Source organism: Oncorhynchus clarkii, chromosome 20 (genome assembly GCF_045791955.1).
Source record: "Oncorhynchus clarkii lewisi isolate Uvic-CL-2024 chromosome 20, UVic_Ocla_1.0, whole genome shotgun sequence".
Classification (NCBI taxonomy): domain Eukaryota; kingdom Metazoa; phylum Chordata; class Actinopteri; order Salmoniformes; family Salmonidae; genus Oncorhynchus; species Oncorhynchus clarkii.
The window spans coordinates 39144417-39168451 of NC_092166.1; the positions used below are offsets into that span (position 1 = coordinate 39144417).

Below are 24035 nucleotides of genomic sequence, written 5' to 3' on the forward strand. Positions count from 1 at the left end.
TTCTGTATGTATGATTAGTAAATCAGAACCCCATTCAGTATTCTTTGTAGCACATAAAGAATCAACAGTTCTTTACTGACAGTTCTGTCTTCCTTTGATAGAAAATGTAAAAACAACAGAACAAGAGAGGCAGGGAGAGGCAGGCACAGAGAAAGTAGCATGACACTTCTCTCTAAGCAGCCTCTGTTTGTCTGAGGGGGAGACTTTGGCCCACTTTGGCCCTTCTGTTCTGGAATAACCCCATACAAGCACACACACACACACACACACACACACACACACACACACACACACACACACACACACACACACACACACACACACACACACACACACACACACACACACTCATACTCTCATTTGACTTGGCAGAACAGTCAGTGTGACAAAATTGACCCCTCCTACACAAACACGCACACCCAAATCTCCTCTACCCACATAGAGTACAGTACACTAATACAGTGGTTCACAACCTTTTTTGAACCGTGGCACACCTTGATGGGATATAAAATGAAGCTCATCGCCAATTTCCCTATTCATTTATTTAGTGGCAATGGCCGCCATCTCATCTGATCCATACTGAAAAAAATCTATTTTCTATTAGATTAAATAGGGTTCATTTGAAATATTTTGTTTGTTTCTATGGCAGAGGCTGTGGTATAGCTAAGCCCAGAGCCATACAGTACCAGAGGCTGTGGTATAGCTAAGCCCAGAGCCATACAGTACCAGAAGCTGTGGTATAGCTAAGCCCAGAGCCATACAGTACCAGAAGCTGTGGTATAGCTAAGCCCAGAGCCATACAGTACCAGAGGCTGTGGTATAGCTAAGCCCAGAGCCATACAGTACCAGAAGCTGTGGTATAGCTAAGCCCAGAGCCATACAGTACCAGAGGCTGTGGTATAGCTAAGCCCAGAGCCATACAGTACCAGAGGCTGTGGTATAGCTAAGCCCAGAGCCATACAGTAGCAGAGGCTGTGGTATAGCTAAGCCCAGAGCCAAACAGTACCAGAGGCTGTGGTTCAGCTAAGCCCAGAGCCATACAGTACCAGAGGCTGTGGTATAGCTAAGCCCAGAGCCATACAGTACCAGAGGCTGTGGTATAGCTAAGCCCAGAGCCAAACAGTACCAGAGGCTGTGGTATAGCTAAGCCCAGAGCCATACAGTACCAGAGGCTGTGGTATAGCTAAGCCCAGAGCCAAACAGTACCAGAGGCTGTGGTATAGCTAAGCCCAGAGCCATACAGTACCAGAGGCTGTGGTTCAGCTAAGCCCAGAGCCATACAGTACCAGAGGCTGTGGTATAGCTAAGCCCAGAGCCATACAGTACCAGAGGCTGTGGTATAGCTAAGCCCAGAGCCAAACAGTACCAGAGGCTGTGGTATAGCTAAGCCCAGAGTCATACAGTATCAGAGGCTGTGGTTCAGCTACGCCCAGAGCCATACAGTACCAGAGGCTGTGGTTCAGCTACGCCCAGAGCCATACAGTACCAGAGGCTGTGGCATAGCTACGCCCAGAGCCATATAGTACCAGAGGCTGTGGTATAGCTAAGCCCAGAGCCATATAGTACCAGAGGCTGTGGTATAGCTACGCCCAGAGCCATATAGTACCAGAGGCTGTGGTATAGCTAAGCCCAGAGCCATATAGTACCAGAGGCTGTGGTATAGCTAAGCCCAGAGCCATACAGTACCAGACGCTGTGGTATAGCTAAGCCTAGAGCCATACAGTACCAGAGGCTGTGGTATAGCTAAGCCCAGAGCCATATAGTACCAGAGGCTGTGGTATAGCTAAGCCCAGAGCCATACAGTACCAGAGGCTGTGGTATAGCTACGCCCAGAGCCATACAGTACCAGAGGCTGTGGTATAGCTACGCCCAGAGCCATACAGTACCAGAGGCTGTGGTATAGCTAAGCCCAGAGCCATACAGTACCAGGGGCCAAACAGCTGTGGTTCAGCTAAGCCCAGAGCCATACAGCCCAGAGCCAGCCATACAGTACCAGAGGCTGTGGTTCAGCTAAGCCCAGAGCCATACAGTACCAGAGGCTGTGGTATAGCTAAGCCCAGAGCCATACAGTACCAGAGGCTGTGGTATAGCTAAGCCCAGAGCCAAACAGTACCAGAGGCTGTGGTATAGCTAAGCCCAGAGCCATACAGTACCAGAGGCTGTGGTATAGCTAAGCCTAGAGCCATACAGTACCAGAGGCTGTGGTATAGCTAAGCCCAGAGCCATATAGTACCAGAGGCTGTGGTATAGCTAAGCCCAGAGCCATACAGTACCAGAGGCTGTGGTATAGCTACGCCCAGAGCCATACAGTACCAGAGGCTGTGGTATAGCTACGCCCAGAGCCATACAGTACCAGAGGCTGTGGTATAGCTAAGCCCAGAGCCATACAGTACCAGGGGCTGTGGTATAGCTAAGCCCAGAGCCAAACAGTACCAGAGGCTGTGGTTCAGCTAAGCCCAGAGCCATACAGTACCAGAGGTTGTGGCATAGCTACGCCCAGAGCCATATAGTACCAGAGGCTGTGGTATAGCTAAGCCCAGAGCCATATAGTACCAGAGGCTGTGGTATAGCTACGCCCAGAGCCATATAGTACCAGAGGCTGTGGTATAGCTAAGCCCAGAGCCATATAGTACCAGAGGCTGTGGTATAGCTAAGCCCAGAGCCATACAGTACCAGACGCTGTGGTATAGCTAAGCCTAGAGCCATACAGTACCAGAGGCTGTGGTATAGCTAAGCCCAGAGCCATATAGTACCAGAGGCTGTGGTATAGCTAAGCCCAGAGCCATACAGTACCAGAGGCTGTGGTATAGCTAAGCCCAGAGCCATACAGTACCAGAGGCTGTGGTATAGCTACGCCCAGAGCCATACAGTACCAGAGGCTGTGGTATAGCTAAGCCCAGAGCCATACAGTACCAGAGGCTGTGGTATAGCTAAGCCCAGAGCCATACAGTACCAGAGGCTGTGGTGTAGCTAAGCCCAGAGCCATATATTTAGAAATAAATCCTAATCAGACTTTCCTTTGCTAATGATTTTCACACACCTGAGAGTTCCTCAAGGCACCACGGTTGAACACCAATGACTAATATACTCGTAAATCATTCTTGCCAAAAAGTAATTTAAAACATCTACCCTCCCTGTCCTCTTATGCCCCACTATGCATCATTACCCCATTTGAAAATAAGATATGATCCCTTATTGATGCCACATGTTAAATCCACTTCAATCAGTGTAGATGAAGGGGAGGAGGCAGGTTAATGAAGGATTTTTAAGCCTTGAGACAATTGAGACATGGATTGTGTATGTGTGCCATTCAGAGGGTGAATATTTAAGTGCCTTTGAACGGGGTATGGTAGTAGGTGCCAAGCGCATCGGTTTGTGTCAAGAGCTGTAACGCTGCTGGGTTTTTCACACTCAACAGTTTCCTGTGTGTATCAAGAATGGTCCACCAACCAAACGACAGCTAGTCAACTTGATACAACTGTGGGAAGCATTGGAGTCAACATTTAATCCTTGCAAAAATTCCCTGTCAGTTAAGATCATCACTTTTTTTTAGGAATGTGAAATGTCAGAATAATAGTAGAGAGAATTATTTATTTCAGATTGTATTTCTTTCATCACATTCCAAGTGGGTCAGAATTTTTTATACACTCAATTCGTATTTGGTAGCATTGCTGTGTGGAGAAAGTGTGGCGGTACTGAAAGAGTATAATATGGACATTAAATTGTCACAAGGCCAGGCTGCTTAACATGATTAAATGGGTCAAACGTATCGGGTAGCCTTGGGAAAAACTTGTGGGTTTCCACAAGCTTCCCACAATAAGTTGGGTGAATTTTGGCACCTAAAATAGAAAATATAGTCCTGATGGTGCCTTGAATGACAGAGCTGGTGTAACTGAGTCAGGTTTGTAGGCCTCCTTGCTCGCACACACTTTTTGACTTTGACATGTTCTATAGGATTGAGGTCAGGGCTTTGTGATGGCCACTCCAATACCTTGACTTTGTTGTCCTTAAGCCATTTTGCCACAACTTTTTAAGCATGCTTGGGGTCATTGTCCATTTGGAAGACCCATTTGCGACCAAGCTTTAACATCCTGACTGATGTCTTGAGATGTTGCTTCAATATATCCACATAATTTTCCGCTCTCATGATGCCATCTATTTTGTGAAGTGCACCAGTCCCTCCTGCAGCAAAGCACCCCCACAACATGATGCTGCCACCTCCGTGCTTTACGGTTGGAATGGTGTTCTTCGGCTTGCAAGCCTCCCCCTTTTTCCTCCAAACATAATGATGTTCATTATGGCCCAAAAGTTATATTTTTGTTTTATCAGACCAGAGGCCATTTCTCCAAAAAGTACAATCTTTGTCCCCATGTGCATTTGCAAACCGTAGTCTGGCTTTTTTTATGGTGGTTTTGGAGCAGTGGCTTCTTCCTTGCATAGCCTTTCAGGATTTCGATATAGGACTTGTTTTACTGTGGATATAGATACTTTTGTACCTGTTTCCTCCAGCATCTTCACAAGGTCCTTTGCTGTTGTTCTGGGATTGATTTGCACTTTTCGCACCAAAGTACGTTCATCTCTAGGAGACAGAACGAGTCTCCTTCCTGAGCGGTATGATGGTTGCGTGGTCCCATGGTGTTTATACGTGCGTACTATTGTTTTTCAGGCGTTTGGAAATTGCTCCCAAGGATGAACCAGACTTGTGGAGGCACTGAGTTTGAAGGTAGGCCTTGAAATACATTCACAGGTACACCTCCAATCGACTCAAATTATGCCAATTAGACTATCAGAAGATTCTAAAGCCAAGACATCCTTTTCCAAGCTGTTTAAAGGCACAGTCAACTTAGTGTATGTAAACTTCTGACCCACTGGAATTGTGATACAGTGAATTATAAGTGTAATAATTTGTCTGTCAACAATTGTTGGAAACATTGACTAATGTCATGCACAAAGTAGATGTCCTAACTGCCAAAACTATAGTTTGTTAACAAGACATTTATGGAGCGGTTGAAAAATGAGTTTTAATGACGCCAACCTAAGTGTATGTTAACTTCTGACTTCAAATGTATATTCTACCTCCATAGTCAACACCCCATTTCCCTCCCTACCCAACTAACCAAGTCTTGGCCCCTCCCATGTCCCCCCAGCCTCCCCTCTGCACCCCCAACCCTGGGTCCTGTCCCCCCAGCCTACCCTCCTGTCCCCCAGACCGCTGCCCCCATAGCCTCCATCCTGTCCTCCCAGACCTCTTCCCCCGTCGCCCACAGCCTCCCTCCCTCCCTTCCTATTCCACCATCCCCCTACCCTGTCCCCCCCAGCCCCCCCTCTGTTCCCCATGGTCCTACCTTGATGGAAGAGTGGGCATAGAGCATGTCCTCCAGGGAGAAGTGGCAGCAGTGGTTGAGGTTGTCCCTACAGAACTCCTGCACCAGCTGCAGGTTGTACAGACTGTCAGCCAGCGACATGGTCTCCTTCAGACAAATATCTGGAGGGGCGGGGAGAGGAGAGAGCATAGGGGCGGGGTTAGTGTTGCTATCTTCAGGGGTTGGATTCGCATGGATTTGAAAAGCTTCAGCTGTGCATCAATGGCTTTTCTGTTTTTTATGCAATTGAGACGTGCACTGGTCAGACTTTTTATTTATTTTTATGATTGTTATTTTATTATAAATGTTCCTTTTATAAAATACTTAGTATTATTTGTAGTGTTTAGCCAGAATAATGGTCAGAGGAGGCAAGGTTGGAAGGCAGGGGAGAGTACACAGAATAACAGAGATGGTGATGTCATGATGGGGAGAGCCCACGCAGACTAAAACGAGCTGAAGAAGGATTGGACAGTGATGTCATCAGTCTACCAGATTCTTCAGGAAGTACAACATTTCCACAATGGGAGCAAAATGGAGCTTTCATTGAAATGGAACTGAATGAAACGATTGTCACAGCTGGGTCACATGTACTGTTAAAAATTGCTGTGTTCCAGAATATTCCCTCACTATCCAATCCTTCTTTACAGTATCTCATTCTAGCACACAGAGACATCTATATATGACTGGGCACTCACAGAAGGGGAGTGGCAATATTTATCTTTAAAAAAATAAAATAATAATAATAATAATAACAGTCAACGGTTGTCCTCTGTCTAAAGGACTGTGCTGCTGTCACATTACTGACCAATCACATCTTCGCCTGGCCCTGGGGCATTTTTTAGAACAGTGGGTGGAGGCTGGATCACTGGGTACTGTCTCAACAGACTCCTTCTCCCTCTCATGTTATGGAAATCCCTCAGGTTTAATCTTTTAATAATAGTATTTAGCAGACACTTTTATCCAAAGAGACTGACACATATTTTTGTACGTATGGGTTGCCCCAGCAGGATTCAAAACCCACTACCCTTGGCGTCTTCTATTGACACCATTACCATTGAATAACATGTGTCATGGAATAAACCTGAACCTTATGGACCCTTTTGACAGTATTGATGAAATTGTAAACATTGACTTCATCACTAGGGGCTAATCTTCTTTCCAACAGCATTTTTTCACATCATATCTACTGGGCAGGATAGTGGATAAGCTATTCTCTCTCTGTATGTGTGTGTGTGTTAACTATTCTGTGTTATAGCTAGTCTAAGCTAGTCTGTTAGACTGCAGTCATGTGATAAGGGGTATTCCTGTCAGTTGGAGTCATATCAAGGTCAGGGGTCATTGTCTCAGAACGGATCGGGAGGTCAAACTGTCGGAAAAATCACTGTTCAGTTGTATGTACAGAACCAGTCAAAAGTTTGAACAGCGAAGACATCAAATCTATGAAATAACACATATGGAATCATGTAGTAACCAAAAAAGTGTTAAACAAATGAACACATTTACATTCATTTAGATTTAGATTCTTCAAAGTAGCCACCCTTTGCAGACGACACAGTAGTAGGCTTGATTACCAACAACGATGAGACAGCCTAGAGGGAGGAGGTGAGGGCTCTGGGAGTGTGGTCCCAGGAAAATAACCTCACACTCAACGTCAACAAAACAAAGGAGATTATCGTGGACTTCAGGAAACAGTAGAGGGAGCACCCCCTATCCACATCGACGGGACAGCGGTGGAGAAGGTGGAAAGTTTTAAGTTCCTAGGCGTACACATCACTGACAAACTGAAATGGAGGCTGAATAAATGTGGCTTGTCACCTAAAACCCACACAAACAGCCTGGCACGGCAAATGGTACGGCAACTGCACCGCCCACAACCGCAGGGCTCACCAGAGGGTGGTGCAGTCTGCACAACACATCACCGGGGGCAAACTATCTGCTCTCCAGGACACCTACAGCACCCGATGTCACAGGAAGGCCAAATAGATCATCAAGGACAACAACCACCCGAGCCACTGCCTGTTCACCCCACTATCATCCATTATTATCTCATATGTATATACTGTATTCTATACCATTTTACTGTACCTTAGTCTATGCCGCTCTAACATTGGTCGTCCATATATTTATAAGCTCAGCAAAAAAAGAAACGTCCTCTCACTGTCAACTGCGTTTATTTTCAGCAAACTTAACATGTGTACATATTTGTATGAACATAACAAGATTCAACAACTGAGACATAAACTGAACAAGTTCCACAGATATGTGACTAACAGAAGTATAATAGTGTGTCCCTGAACAAAGGGGGGGTCAAAATCAAAAGTAACAGTCAGTATCTGGTGTGGCCACAAGCTGCATTAAGTACTGCAGTGCATCTCCTCCTCGTGGACTGCACCAGATTTGCCAGATCTTGCTGTGGCACCTGCAAGTTCCCGGACATTTCTGGGGGGAATGACCCTAGCCCTCACCCTCCGATCCAACAGGTCCCAGGCGTGCTCAATGGGATTGAGATACGGGCTCTTCGCTGGCCATGGCAGAACACTGACATTCCTGTCTTGCAGGAAATCACGCACAGTGTGAGCAGTATGGCTGGTGGCATTGTCATGCTGGAGGGTCATGTCAGGATGAGCCTGCAGGAAGGGTACCACATGAGGGAGGTGGATGTCTTCCCTGTAACGCACAGCGTTGAGACTGCCTGCAATGACAACAAGCTCAGTCCTATGATGCTGTGAAACACCGCCCCAGATCATGACGGACCCTCCACCTCCAAATCGATCCCGCTCCAGAGTACAGGCCTCGGTGTAACGCTCATTCCTTTGACGATAAACGCGAATCCGACCATCACCCCTGGTGAGACAAAACTGTGACTCGTCAGTGAAGAGCACTTTTTGCCAGTCCTATCTGGTCCAGCGACGGTGGGTTTGTGCCCATAGGCAATGTTGTTGCCGTTGATGTCTGGCGAGGACCTGCCTTACAACAGGCCTACAAGCCCTCTGTCCAGCCTCTCTCAGCCTATTGCGGACAGTCTGAGCACTGATGGAGGGATTGTGCATTCCTGGTGTAACGCCTGATTCACGCAGTCTCCTCTGAACAGTTGATGTTGAGATGTCTGGTTTTGTTTTTTTGGGGGGGGGGGGGTTTACCTTTATTTAACTAGGCAAGTCAGTTAAGAACAAATTCTTATTTACAATGACAGCCTACCCCGGCCAAACCCGGACGATGCTGGGCCGATTGTGTGCCCTATGGGACTCCCAATCCCGGCCGGATGTGATACAGCCTGTTAATTGAACTCTGTGAAGAATTTATTTTGGCTGCAATTTGGTAACTCTAATGAACTTATCCTCTGCAGCAGAGGTAACTCTGGGTATTCCTTTCCTGTGGCAGTCCTCATGAGCCAGTTTCATCATAGCTCTTGATGGTTTTTGCGACTGCACTTGAAGAAACATTCAAAGTTCTTGAAATTTTTCGCAATGACTGACCTTCATGTCTTAAAGTAATGATAGACTGTCGTTTCTCTTTGCTTATTTGAGCTGTTCTTGCCATAATATGGACTTGGTATTTTACCAAATAGGGCTATCTTCTGTATACCAACCCTACCTTGTCACAACACAACTGATTGGCTCAAAGAAATTTCACAAATGAACTTTTAACAAGGGACACCTGTTAATTGAAATGCATTCCCGGTGACTACCTCACAAAGCTGGTTGAGAGAATGCCAAGAGTGTGTAAATCTGTCATCAACACTTTTTTGGTTACTTCATGATTCCATATGTATAATTTCATAGTTTTGATGTCTTCACTATTATTATACCAGGTAGAAAATAGTAAAAATAAAGGAAAACCCTGCAATAAGTAGGTGTGTCCAAACTTTGGACTGATACTGCATGTCTAATGGTTAAAACAATATAGCTGTTGATACTACTGGTCATTGTTTCCATTTACAATCATTTGTTGAGCCCGGCGATGATTCTGTGCCCAAAGAGTCCCTCTGTAATACTTATGCATAATGTAGCTATCATGTTTCTAGAAAATATATCGTTTGCTGTGAATGAATGCCCCTATGCTCATCAGATTCTGGTCAATCCCTTGTGTAACGGCAGCCTAATGTACTTACCATTCTGAGTGAGTGTGAGCTATAACAGATGTTGTTACTGCAAACTATTAGTATAAAGTAGGCCAACCAGAGAAGGCTACAGGTATGAAGTGGTACCTTCCAGTCTGACAGACGTTGGGCAGTAGAAGTGGACGAGCGCGGCCAGGGCACAGCCGTCTGTGTTGTCCTTTAGCAGATTGTCCACCAGGGGGAGGGAGGGAGCTGACCTCTGCTTCGCATGCTCCCTCCTATAGCGCGCCTGCAGCCATGGCAACAACAGAGAGGGATTACAGGTCAGTGATATACAGTTAATCTATGGAATCAGAGAAAGGAGAGGGATGTATGGGGATGTGTATATATATATATATATATATATATATATGTGTATATATATACATATAGTAGTATATATATATATATATACAGTGCCTTGCGAAAGTATTCGGCCCCCTTGAACTTTGCGACCTTTTGCCACATTTCAGGCTTCAAACATAAAGATATAAAACTGTATTTTTTTGTGAAGAATCAACAACAAGTGGGACACAATCATGAAGTGGAACGACATTCATTGGATATTTCAAACTTTTTTAACAAATCAAAAACTGAAAAATTGGGCGTGCAAAATTATTCAGCCCCCTTAAGTTAATACTTTGTAGCGCCACCTTTTGCTGCGATTACAGCTGTAAGTCGCTTGAGGTATGTCTCTATCAGTTTTGCACATCGAGAGACTGACATTTTTTCCCATTCCTCCTTGCAAAACAGCTCGAGCTCAGTGAGGTTGGATGGAGAGCATTTGTGAACAGCAGTTTTCAGTTCTTTCCACAGATTCTCGATTGGATTCAGGTCTGGACTTTGACTTGGCCATTCTAACACCTGGATATGTTTATTTTTGAACCATTCCATTGTAGATTTTGCTTTATGTTTTGGATCATTGTCTTGTTGGAAGACAAATCTCCGTCCCAGTCTCAGGTCTTTTGCAGACTCCATCAGGTTTTCTTCCAGAATGGTCCTGTATTTGGCTCCATCCATCTTCCCATCAATTTTAACCATCTTCCCTGTCCCTGCTGAAGAAAAGCAGGCCCAAACCATGATGCTGCCACCACCATGTTTGACAGTGGGGATGGTGTGTTCAGCTGTGTTGCTTTTACGCCAAACATAACGTTTTGCATTGTTGCCAAAAAGTTCAATTTTGGTTTCATCTGACCAGAGCACCTTCTTCCACATGTTTGGTGTGTCTCCCAGGTGGTTTGTGGCAAATTTTAAACTACACTTTTTATGGATATATTTAAGAAATGGCTTTCTTCTTGCCACTCTTCCATAAAGGCCAGATTTGTGCAATATACGACTGATTGTTGTCCTATGGACAGAGTCTCCCACCTCAGCTGTAGATCTCTGCAGTTCATCCAGAGTGATCATGGGCCTCTTGGCTGCATCTCTGATCAGTCTTCTCCTTGTATGAGCTGAAAGTTTAGAGGGACGGCCAGGTCTTGGTAGATTTGCAGTGGTCTGATACTCCTTCCATTTCAATATTATCGCTTGCACAGTGCTCCTTGGGATGTTTAAAGCTTGGGAAATCTTTTTGTATCCAAATCCAGCTTTAAACTTCTTCACAACAGTATCTCGGACCTGCCTGGTGTGTTCCTTGTTCTTCATGATGCTCTCTGCGCTTTTAACGGACCTCTGAGATTATCACAGTGCAGGTGCATTTATACGGAGACTTGATTACACACAGGTGGATTGTATTTATCATCATTAGTCATTTAGGTCAACATTGGATCATTCAGAGATCCTCACTGAACTTCTGGAGAGAGTTTGCTGCACTGAAAGTAAAGGGGCTGAATAATTTTGCACGCCCAATTTTTCAGTTTTTGATTTGTTAAAAAAGTTTGAAATATCCAATAAATGTTGTTCCACTTCATGATTGTGTCCCACTTGTTGTTGATTCTTCACAAAAAAATACAGTTTTATATCTTTATGTTTGAAGCCTGAAATGTGGCAAAAGGTCGCAAAGTTCAAGGGGGCCGAATACTTTCGCAAGGCACTGTATATACTACTATATGTATATAGTAGTTTAGTCTGGGGTTATTCAAGCATTGGAGGGTTCAGCCTCAACTAAACAGGTAGTGGGGGTGTCGCTGCATGCAAAGAAAACAGACTGTGGAGACTTTGACAGATCGACCAACGCCATCTTTATAGGGGAGAGTAAGAGGCTGACATTGTCCTCTACGGTAAAGATCCTGTATCGTTGTCGAATGCAAAAAACAGTCGGGCACCAAGGCTACACTTCCACTGGGTTTGGAGTTCGTGTACCGTAATTACACTAAGGTGTGACTGAGTCTGAATGTCCCTATATCATCTAGTGATTTACACAAGTCTCATGTTCCTACATTAACTGTTACGACCAGATAAATCTCCTGTGTTACAGTATCCAACCAATATAAATCTCCTGTGCTATGGTGTCCTGCAGTGTTGACTGGATGGAGGTAAGATCAGGTTCGCTGATCTGATCCAGGGTCACTTTGTGTTTTCCCCCTTAATGATTTTGGTAAGGATAAGGGCAGGGTGATGATTTACAGTTTAATAAGCTGTTCTGATAGAGGGAATACGTTGTAGTTGTAGATTTGTTTCTCTCAGAGCCTATAAAACACACTGGTGCCGCACCAGTACAACAACTGGTTCCCCTCTCTGCTCCCAGCCTATAATAAAAGGAACAGGCTGGGCATCCATTACTTTACTAGAAGAAAGAGTGGTCCCATTTTTCAAACACAGAGAGGAGAGCTTAAGTTGCGTTTTGTCTGGTGTGTGATTCAGCATTTTGTGTGATATAGTGGGTTGTTTACGTATGGTTGCACTGCACTAGCATTGAGGTGCAGTATGAGCATCTATATACAGATGTTATACAGCTGTTCTAACAAACAACATGAGAGGTAAGAGTGAAGGAACATCATTGGAGGGTAGGGGTGATAGACAGGGCTGCATGTGGGTTAGGGTAGTGGTAAGGGGCCAGGGGAAGGGGAGGTCTGGGGGAGAGGGAGAGGCTGATAGATGGACTTACAGGTACCAGTCTCCAATACCATTTGTCTGGAGCCTTGAGATAACAATGGACACGATGCCAACAAGAGGAAGAGAGGGGAAAGTCATTAGGCCTAGGAAGGCTCAGGTCTACTGTGTCCACACACATCATCCTGTGGGACATGTTAATGTATTTTTGACTTTTTTATTTTATTTAAATCATTGGATCATGTGTCAATTAACTTCCCACAGTGGTCACAGTGACTCTTCTCCATCCAGACCAACAGGAGGTATGGAGCTGCAGCTGATAGACTCCCTATGCATCCTACTCAATATCAAATTACCCAGCAGCTACTGTGAGTGTCTCCTTTGTCACAACTTAAAGAGTCCCCCCCCCCCCCCCCAATCACTTCACAACACACTCTCTGTCATCAGATCAAGTTCAAAGACTCTTCACAGTCACACACACGGCCCTTAAATCGAGACGGTCTGAGGCTTTCGTCTGAGAAAGGGATTGTTGTCTGTATTCAAGCTGTGACACTAAATCGACGCCCTCGTCCGCTTCCCAAACGGCACCCTATTCCCTATCTATTGCACTACTTTTGACCAGGGCTCATAAAGGCTCAGGTCAAAAGTAGTACTCTATGTCGGTAAAAAGGGTGTCATTTGGAACGTAGCCCCTCTTTACAGTGTGGCCTGTTCAGTGAACAGACAGCCTTGTCTGTGTTGACCCTGATAAAGGCAGTGATAGAGAGAGTTGGTTCTGACAGAGCATGTGCTCCAGCAGTTTATTAGGAGCATACAGTTCTTCTCTGGCTGAGGCTAACAAACACGTCAAGGCCTCCCTTCATTTTTTACTTTGAAAAGGGTAGTATGTGTGGGAAGGAAGGTATCGGTGTGTGTGTGTGTGTGAGTGATAAGATCTCTCTCTTATTATATCATAGGCACAGTAGTAACTTTTTGATAAAAGGTCGTCTGATGTGATTTAGCTCCTGATGTAATTGTGCGGCTTCTCAATAGTTCCCCAGCTTAACGGAGTTAAGCTCTGATCACAAGATGCTTACAACATTTGCCAAAGGAAACAGTCAAAGGAAATGTATTGTTTGTTTACCCTTTATTTAGCCAGGTAAGTCAAATGATTTTTTGACAGGGAAGTTCCCAGGTAACACAAAGTTCTGAGGACCATATGTTTCTTTGAGCTTGGTGTGAGCTGTGGTTCAGTTGTAAATTCGGGAGGTGCCAGAGGGGGTGACCGGAACGCATAAAAGAAAAACCCCCTTTATAATAAAGCACTGCATGCATATCATGCATTTGCATAGAGCAGTAAGAGGCGCTTCCAGAACTTGCACACATGGGGACCATTGTTAATAGCCTAGGGTCAGGGGAAACGTCTTCTTTTATAAACGCATTTCACATGACTGGAGACTTTGGCAGAATCTTTAATACCGCCCAAAATGATGGAAATGACAGGCTACTACGACACTGACAAACTGAACATCTGAGATCAATAAAACCACTGTGTCTTGTGGAGACACTTTGTAGGCTGCAATATGAGGAGGAAATGATAGTCCTACAAATGCTTTCCAGTTTCACTGATGATGCGCAGATCACTTGCCGGTGATGGCCGATGCGTTTGTGCCAAAAGCCCATCTTTCTCTTGTTTTACTTTATAAAACAATATTTGGAAGTTGATCAAATATTTTGGTAGCAGACAGATTAGTCTTCACTTTTCAGCAGGAGCCATTTGCTTTCTTTCTTGTGTTTTCCCGCAATTGTATCTAAAATATTGGGAAAGGCCTGTTTTGTCTGCATGCTGTTTGTTCACTGACAGATTTGCAGTGGGCTGCACACAATTGGGCTGCACACAATCCACAGCCAGGCTTGAAAAAATATATGTTATTGATCCTCTGTGGCTAAATTATAGGCCTTCTCGTGGTGTAGTAGGCTATTCTGAATTACTTCATTTCTTTCTGACCAGATAGTAGTTATTCTATAACTTTAGAACATTCATTTCAATTTATCAGGGAAATAAATGACCAACGCTGGAGAGATGAGAGTTGTAGACTCATGTCTATCAGAGCAGAGAGAGGGAGAGAGATCTCATTCTCATTCAGAGATACAGGCTCGCTTCTCACACAGCCACGGCCAGGCGTTGATCTCAAACGTAGGTTGCAATGTTGGGCAAACCATAAGCCTGGGCCGACCCAACCCAAATCAACTCTTAGAATATCAGGCCCGGACTGAAAACCGACTTTTTCACATTAGTTTTTTTTGGGGGTGGGCAGGAGAACGAACAAAGAGGCAACTCTTAATGAACTGATCGGGGTTTGGCTTTGGAACATTCTCAACACATTTAATGAACTTGACAAAAAAACATACTTTTCTTGGTATTTCATTCTTTTAAAAGAATGTTTACTAAAAGTTCAAACATAGTTACATTTAAATTACATTTTGTTATGGTGAAGTACATTTCAGTACTTCACCATAACATTTCGTACAGGTTTCCTCATGGTTTTATTTAATGCCATGTTCTCAAATTGTTCCGAGAATATTAGGAACATTTTCCATAAAAACCACAAGAACGTTTTTAAGTTCAGAGAATGTTTAAAAAAATGTTATTTAAAACATTTAAAACATTTAAAACATTTAAAACATTTCGTTCTCAAAACATGAAGAAAACTTTTTTTTGCTACTTTTAGTAACATTCGAAGAATGCTCCAAGAATGTTATTTAAAACATATACATTCCGTTCTCAGCATCTTGAACACACTTAACTCTCTTGTTAAGTGTGTTCAGGTGTGTTGGCTGCGCCCACTAATTGGCCCTACCTGATGTTAATGAATGCGTGTTTCCTTTGAAATGAGGTCTGTTTGAATAGACTAAAACAACTATGTATGTGTAAAAAAAAACATGGCATGGACTAATTCTATGGCTAGAGAGCAGAAATAGGTTCAAAACTAAATGTGTTTGCATGTTTCCTATCTGTGCTTGGAGTTAGCTAGCAGTGTTAAAATAAGCTAGCAGTGTTATTAACAGTGCTATCAAAAGTTTCAGTGAAAGTTTTTTAAGGAAGTTATTCAAAAACCACCAAATAACCTAAAGTGTTATTAACATTCACAGAGCGTTAATAAAACCTTGCGGGAAAACTGTGAAGGAACAAGAGTAAAACGTTCTCAGAACCTCCCTGCAAACTAAAAATAAACCTTCCCAGAACATGTTCACTTCTGTTGTCAGATGTATTTTTTTAATCGTTTTTCTAGTCAGGAAACGTGCTAGCTGGGTTACCACCTTTTTTGTGATTATATTCTTTGTTATCACAGTGAGGAGGTTTGATCTGGCCACTAAAGTGCATTTTAGGTTTGATCTTTGACCTCTCAGACAGGGTCGTGACTTGACACAGGTCACTGTGGGTGAGATGAGGACTCTCGTGTCTATTTGTACTGTCAGCAGTAGACCAGAGGGATGACTCAGAATGTCACATAGGCCTTACATAACTAATGTCCCTTGAGTGCAGTCTGTCCCACTCGATCTCTGTTGCCCTCTCTCTGTCTGTCTGTCTGTCTGATGCTCTCTCTGTCTTGCCCCCAGTCTTGCTCTGTTCCACTTTTTTTCCCCTATCTCACTATTTGTTGCCCTCTATTTTGCTCTCTCTCTCCCCTTTCTCTCTCTCGCTTGCTCTGTGTTGTGTGGGTCTCTGCTGCTCTCTCTCTCTCTCTAACAGTAGTGCAGCAGAGTCTCTTGCCAATATCTCTATACAGCTGACATGACACTGAGCTCATCTGTTCTTCTGTTAGCAGGGGAAATGTGTGTGTGTGTGTGTGTTCGTTTGTGTCAAAGAGAAAACGAGAGCGAGAAAGAGAGGAGTGAAAGTGGCAAGAGCGAGAGAGAGAGAGCAAGAGAGAGACGGAAAGAAAACGATTGTCTGCATCTGTATGTTCAGTTCGTACTCGTGGAGTTGGAGAGGTTGGAGAGGGACCCTTGCTGTTGGGCCTGGGAGACCCTGTCCAGACTGTTATATCAGACCATGTCAACAGAGGGCAACGAGGGAGAGAAGTCAGAGCGTGTGTGTCAGTGTGCTTGTCAGTACTCACCCTCTGTGATGCAGTAGCTGTGCTCTCAGGGCAGGAGCTCTCTCTCAACCTCTGCTCCTCCACCAGAATCTCCCTGAGGTGCTCATTCACCTAGTGAGAGAGAGAGAGAGAGAGAGAGAGAGAGAGAGAGAGAGATAGAGAGATTGGAGAAAGAGAATGGATATTATTGAAGGTCACATTACCAATAAGGAATAAGGGGGAATGAATGCAGAGGTTTTGTTTTTGTGTGTGCAAGTGAGAAAGAAAGAGACCGACTACAGTCTCTCGTGACAGACTAAACATTCTTGGTGGCAAGATTAAATTGACCATAATGCAGTTTTAAAAAACAGTCCTATGACTTCCATCATTCAGCACATGAAAACATTGCAACCTCTCATAACCTCATAAATGATGCGCTCTAGCTCTAAGCCTTGTTGTGAAGTTGTACATGTACAACAAACATAAACCAAACTTCACGAGGGAAATAAAATAGTTCTCACTCTCACTAGATCTCACACCTAAACTATCGCCTACGGTAGCCTATCAAAACACATTTCCGGTAAAAAATATATCTATATATTTTTTGAATAATTAAATCTTACTCCTGCGAGGAAACTAGTCAAATTAAGATCCCACATCTGTGGGCATGTGTATTCATGTCAATATTTGTGTTCGTCCATCCTCATATGTCTGCATGAGTGTGCATTTTTCCGTGACTATATTTGTAAGCGTGTGAATCTGTGTGTGAAGCATACGTGTGTGTACATGCGTGTCTGCATGTGTGTATCCGTCTGGCCTTGGGCTCGCAGCAGGGAGGAATGTTGTCAACAAGCTCAGATGGTAGCCGACAACACAGAGCCAGAGTGTGTACTCTTTAGGATGTAGGATGCTAGGACATTACTAGGATGCCGACGAGAGGTACGCTAGCAACATTAGCATCAATACTAATGGTGTGTGTGTGTGTGTGTGTGTGTGTGCGAGCGTGTGTGTGTGTGTGTGTGTGTGTGTGTGTGTGTGTGTGTGTGTGTGTGTGTGTGTGTGTGTGTGTGTGTGTGTGTGTGTGTGTGTGTGTGTGTGTGTGCGAGCGTGTGTGTGTGCGTGTGTGCGAGCGTGCGTGTGTGTGTGTGTGCGAGCGTGTGTGTGTGTGTGTGCGTGCGTGCGTGTGTGCGTGCGTGTGTGTGTGTGAGCGTGTGTGTACCCCACCTTGTTGATCCAGATGGTGACTGCGTCCTCTGTGTCGTAGGGCAGGTCCCTGATGTATCCGTCGGGGGGGGAGGAGAGGTCATTGGGAGGGGAGATGAAGCGGTGGACGCAGGCCATCACCCGCTCCACACTCACCATCTCCACCGTGTACGCCATCATCAGAGTGTCTATTAGGGCCAGGTGGGAACTCTGGGGAAGGGAGACGGTGTTAGAATGGTCCATGTTGGTCCATGTTTTCTCAGAGACGGGTGATAGAATGGATGCTCAGAGAGGACACCATCATCAATGTTTCACAGAAAACATTACATCCCTCTTCCAGTCACACCAAAATAAAAAGGTAATAGATTTCCATCTAAGGTCAAATGCAGGTCACATAAAAACCCCGGGCATGTTCAGTATTTATGAAAACATTAACGGATGTCACTTGAGTTCTAAATGGGGAACCGTGTAAATGTGTGTCTTAGTGTGTGTTAGTCCTAGAACAGTACGAAGCATGACATTCTGCTGGCCTTTCCAATCCCATTCCAGGGCGGTCAGAACAGCTAGCAGCTCTCCCTCCCCTGCCTCTTCAGAGGTCTGGTCCACTCTAACATCTTCTAATGTGTGTGTTTACTTCCTGGTGTGACACAGGTCAGCTCTGCCGTTCAGCACGGATTCAGATGGTGGTAACTACTGTGGTAAGAAGAGCTGTTCTCCAATCAGTTGATTAAAGACGGCACTCTCTTATTCCAACAATACTATGCTTTAAACTACTGAAGCACAACTAACGGCACCAAGCAACAAAACAGAGAAACACAAAAACACAACAGACCCCTCTATTCATGACCCCATAGAGACGCTTATATAAGAGACTGTTTACATGTAGTGTGGCCCTGTGTTTCCAAAGAGAGAGAGAGAGAGGGAGAGAGGGAGAGGGGGAGACAGACTGACACAGAGAGAGAGAGAGAGAGAGAGAGGGGGGAGACAGACTGACAGAGAGAGAGAGAGAGGGAGAGAGAGAGAGGGGGGGGGGACAGACTGACACAGAGAGAGAGAGAGAGAGAGAGAGAGGGAGAGAGGGAGTGAGAGAGAGAGAGAGAGAGAGATAGAGAGGGAGAGGGGGAGACAGACTGACACAGAGACAGAGAGAGAGAGAGAGAGAGAGACTGACAGAGAGAGAGAGAGAGAGAGAGAGAGAGGGGGAGACAGACTGACAGAGAGAGAGAGAGAGAGAGAGAGAGAGAGAGAGAGAGAGAGAGAGAGAGAGAGAGAGAGAGAGAAAGAGAGAGAGAGAGAGATAGTGAGTGAGAGAGGGGGGAGACAGACTGAGAGAGAGAGAGGGTGAGAGAGAGAGAGAGAGAGAGAGAGACTGACAGAGACAGAGAAAGACAGAGTCCAACTGACCAACCTTTCAGTGCTTTCTCTCCCTGTTCTTTAAAGCCCATCCCATTTCCTCTACTCCACTGCCAGCAAATATAGTAGGTTTGTACAGTGTCACTACAGACTACAGACCAAGTCCTCATGGAACATTACACATTTAACATACAGCTCGAATTTTGTGAAAGCTATAAATTAAATAGATATTCTGATGACTATTTTATAGGTTTCAGTATCTCAAAAAATGATCCAAGATCGCATGCATTTTCTAACTTCACCCTTTCAAGAATGAAGAACTGCTTAATCTGATGCATTATAATGCAGAGCCTTCAGAAAGTATTCACATCCCTCCACTTAGTCCACATTTGTTGTGTTATAGACGGAATTTCAAACGGATTCGCTTTTTCCTTCACTGGCCCACACAAAATACCCTATAATGTCAAAGTGGAAGCTGAAATGTCTTAAGTCAATAAGTATTCAACCCCTTTGTTATGGAAAGCCTAAATAAGTTCAAGAGTAAAAAAGTGCTAATTAATACACCCAGTATTCATGGTGCCGCTTGCACAGTCACTACAAAGATACAGGGGTCCTTCCTAACTCAGTTGCCGGAGAGGAAGGAAACCACTCAGGGATTTCACCTTGTGGTATTTCACCTTGTGGTATGATAGTCCCACTAAGTGCAAGTATTCACCCACTTTGGCATTTTTCCTATTTTGTTGCCTTACAACCTGGAATTAAAATATTTTTTTTTGGGGGGGGGGGGGGGGTGGGGGTGGGGGGTTGTATCATTTGATTTAAACAACATGCCTACCACTTTGAAGATGCAAAATATATTTTATTGTGAAACAAACAAGAAATAAGACAAAAAAACAGAACTTGAGCATGCTTAACTATTCACCCCCCCAAAGTCAATACTTTGTAGAGCCTCCTTTTGCAGCTATTACAGCTGCAAGTCTCTTGGGGTATGTCTCTATAAGCTTGGCACATCTAGCCACTACGATTTTTGTCCATTCTTCAAGGCAAAACTGCTTCAGCTCCTTCAAGTTGGATGGGTTCCGCTGGTGTACAGCAATCTTTAAGTCATACCACAGATTCTCAATTGGATTGAGATCTGGGCTTTGACTAGGCCATTCCAAGACATTTAAATCTTTCCCCTTAAACCACTCGAGTGTTGCTTTAGTAGTATGCTTAGGGTCATTGTCCTGCTGGAAGGTGAACCTCCATCCCAGTCTCAAATCTTTGGAAGACAGAAACAGGTTTCCCTCAAGATTTTCCCTGTATTTAGCACCATCCATCATTCCTTTAATTCTGACCAGTTTCCCTAACCTCTCGAGCCAGCTAGGGTGTGGAAGCCCAACGAGCTGGCTAGGCACCCCCGGTTCCACCGGTAGCGACCCAGAGCCGATGCCACCACACCAACCGGAACGCCAGTACTCCCCGATGCTTCGTGTGATGGCTTCTGCATTCTGTCACATGGGATGATGCTGGAGAGACGAAGCAGGTACGATAGATATGTTTATTTATATTTACTTAGTTTGAACTGTTAGTTTGTTTTGCCAATATCTCATTTGTTGTCAAGTTAAGGTTTCTTTTATTTTCAAATATCAGTTCTCTTCTGGCTCTTCTGTTCTGACTGACAGTCCAAGAGTTTTACTTTACCATCCAGAAATCCAGTCTGGATTTAAACCAATAGCCTTACAGACTAGAAGTGCAGCTGTGAGATTTTAGTCCTAGTCCCTTCTGAACCCACTGACTTTATTTACATAAACCCACTAATCGTAAATGTTTTTAAGTTGTTCTTTAAATTATTATTATTATTTTTTTTTTTACCCACTTTTTCGTAGTATCCAATTATTAGTAGTTACTATCTTGTCTCATTGCTACAACTCCCGTACGGGCTCGGGAGAGACAAAGGTCGTTTCAAAACTATAAGCACATTTTCAATTGAATAACTACAACACACAAAATCATGCAGTCACTTTTTCACAACATTTAATCAGTGTTTGATCTAGAAATACATTGCAATACATGTTCATATAAAGTAATTTCACTATGCAATGCTCATGTTACTTTTGATATGAAGCTCTTCGCTTTTGTAAAAAGACATTTGACTATTACTTAACCAGACTGAGCCACTTACAGGACAACTACAATACATAAGTAGAATACAATACTGTACAAAGGGAAGCACAACAGCGAGCTGCCCAGTGACATGAGCCTACCAGATGAGCTAAATCACTCATTTGCTCGCTTTGAGGCAAGCAACACTGAGGCATGCATGAGAGCATCAGCTGTTCCTGGACGACTGTGTGATCACGCTCTCCGTAGCCGACGTGAGTAAGACCTTTAAACAGGTCAACATTCACAAGGCTGCTGGGCCAGACGGATTACCAGGACGTGTGCTCTGGGCATGTGCTGACCAACTGGCAGGTGTCTTCACTGTCATTTTCAACATGTCCCTGATTGAGTCTGTTATACCAACATGTTTCAAGCAGACCACCATAGTCCCTGTGCCCAAGAACACTAAGGTAACCTGCCTAAATGTCCACAGACCCGAAGCACTCACGTCTGTAGCCATGAAGTGCTTTGAAAGGTTGGTAATGGCTCACATCAACACCATTATCCCAGAAACCCTAGACCCACTCCAATTTGCATACCGCCCAAACAGATCCACAGATGATGCAGTCTCTATTGCACTCCACAGTGCCCTTTCCCACCTGGACAAAAGGAACACTTATGTGAGAATGCTATTCATTGACTACAGCTCAGCGTTCACCACCATAGTGCCCTCAAAGCTCATCACTAAGCTAAGGATCCTGGGACCAAACACCTCCCTCTGCAAATGGATCCTGGACTTTCTGACGGGTCGCCCCCAGGTGGTAAGGGTAGGTAGCAACACATCTGCCACGCTGATCCTCAACACTGGAGCGCCACAGGGGTGCATGCTCAGTCCCCTCCTGTACTCCCTGTTCACCCATGACTGCATGGCCAGGCACAACTCCAACACCTTCATTAAGTTTGCAGACGACACAACAGTGGTAGGTAGGCCTGATCACCGACAACAGTGAGACAGCCTAGAGGTCAGAGACCTGGCCGGGTGGTGCCAGAATAACAACCTATCCCTCAACGTAACCAAGACTATGGAGATGATTGTGGACTACAGGAAATTGAGGACCGAGCACACCCCCATTCTCATCGACGGGGCTGTAGTGGAGCAGGTTGAGAGCTTCAAGTTCCTTGTTGACCACATCAACAACAAACTAGAATGGTCCAAACACACCAAGACAGTCGTGAAGAGGGCACGACAAAGCCTACTCCCCCTCAGGAAACTAAAAAGATTTGGCACTACAGTACATCACTGGGGCTAAGCTGCCTGCCATCCAGGGCCTCTACAACAGGTGGTGTCAGAGGAAGGCCCTAAAAATGGTCAAAGACCCCAGCCACCCCAGTCATACTGTTCTCTCTACTACCGCATGGCAAGCGGTACCGGAGTGCCAAGTCTAGGACAAAAAGGCTTCTCAACAGTTTTTACCCCCAACCCCTCTTTTTACACTGCTGCTACTCTCTGTTTATCATATATGCATAGTCACTTTAACTATACATTCATGTACATTCCACCTTCAATTGGGCCGACCAACCAGTGCTCTCGCACATTGGCTAACCTGGCTATCTGCATTGTGTCCCACCCACCACCCGCCAACCCCTCCTTTACGCTACTGCTACTCTCTGTTCATCTTATATGCATAGTCACTTTAACCATATCTACATGTACATACTACCTCAATCAGCCTGACTAACCTGGGTCTGTATATAGCCTCGCTACTTTTATAACCTCGCTATTGTATATAGCCTGTCTTTTTACTGTGGTTTTATTTCTTTACTTACCTATTGTTCACCTAACATATTGTTTGCACTATTGGTTAGAGCCTGTAAGGAAGCATTTCACTGTAAGGTCTACACCTGTTGTATTCCGCTCATGTGACAAATAAACGTTGATTTAATTTGAAAATATAATTGACGATTACAATACAGGTGGAAGATGTATGATGGCCATCTGCATGATTGTACCACCCTCCTTCAGGCCATGGATGAGGCATGTAATGATTTCAATCCACACATACAGTACCAGTCAAAAGTTTGGACACACCTACTCATTCAAGAGTTTTTCCTTATTTTGACTATTTTCTACATTGTAGAATAATAGTGAAGACATCAAAACTAAGAAATAGCACATATGGAATCATGTAGTAACCACAAAAGTGTTCAACAAATCAAAATATTATTTTTTATTTGAGATTCTTCAAAGTATCCACCCATTGCCTTGATGACAGCTTTGCACACTCTTGACATTCTCTCAACCAGCTTCACCTGGAATGCTTTTCCAACAGTCTTGAAGGAGTTCCCACATATGCTCAGCACTTATTTGGACTCTGCGGTCCAAATAACCCTTACACAGCCTGGAGGTGTGTTGGGTCATTGTCCTGTTGAAAAACAAATGATAGTCCCACTAAGTGCAAACCTGACGGGATGGTGTATCGCTGCAGAATGCTGTGGTAGCCATGCTGGTTAAGTGTGCCTTGAATTCTAAATAAATCACCGACAGTGTCACCAGCAAAGCACCCCCACACCATCACACCTCCTCCTCCATGCTTCACGGTGGGAACCACACATGCGGAGATCCTCCGTTCACCTACTCTGCATCTCATAAAGACACTGCGGTTGGAACCAAATATCTCAAATTTGGACACATCAGACCAAAGGACAGATTTCCACTGGTCTAATATCCATTGCTCGTATTTCTTGGCCCAAGTAAGTCTCGTCTTCTTATTGGTGTTCTTTAGTAGTGGTTTCTTTGCAGCAATTCAACCAAGAAGGCCTGATTCACGCAGTCTCCTCTAAAGAGTTGATGTTGAGATGTGTATGTTACTTGAACTCTGTGAA

At 44.5% G+C, this 24035-nt stretch overlaps 1 protein-coding gene across 1 annotated transcript in view; it reads right to left on the reverse strand.

Moving 5' to 3' along the window:
- LOC139376343 (calmodulin-regulated spectrin-associated protein 2-like) overlaps positions 1–24035 on the reverse strand; it is a 75269-nt gene that overhangs the window by 20442 nt on the left and 30792 nt on the right. Inside the window, exons 3-6 of the mRNA XM_071118770.1 lie at positions 17739–17927; positions 16557–16646; positions 9571–9712; positions 5346–5485 (exon numbers count right to left, since the gene is read on the reverse strand). Coding sequence (XP_070974871.1) covers positions 5346–5485; positions 9571–9712; positions 16557–16646; positions 17739–17927 — 561 coding nt within the window. The remainder of the gene's footprint in view (positions 1–5345; positions 5486–9570; positions 9713–16556; positions 16647–17738; positions 17928–24035) is intronic.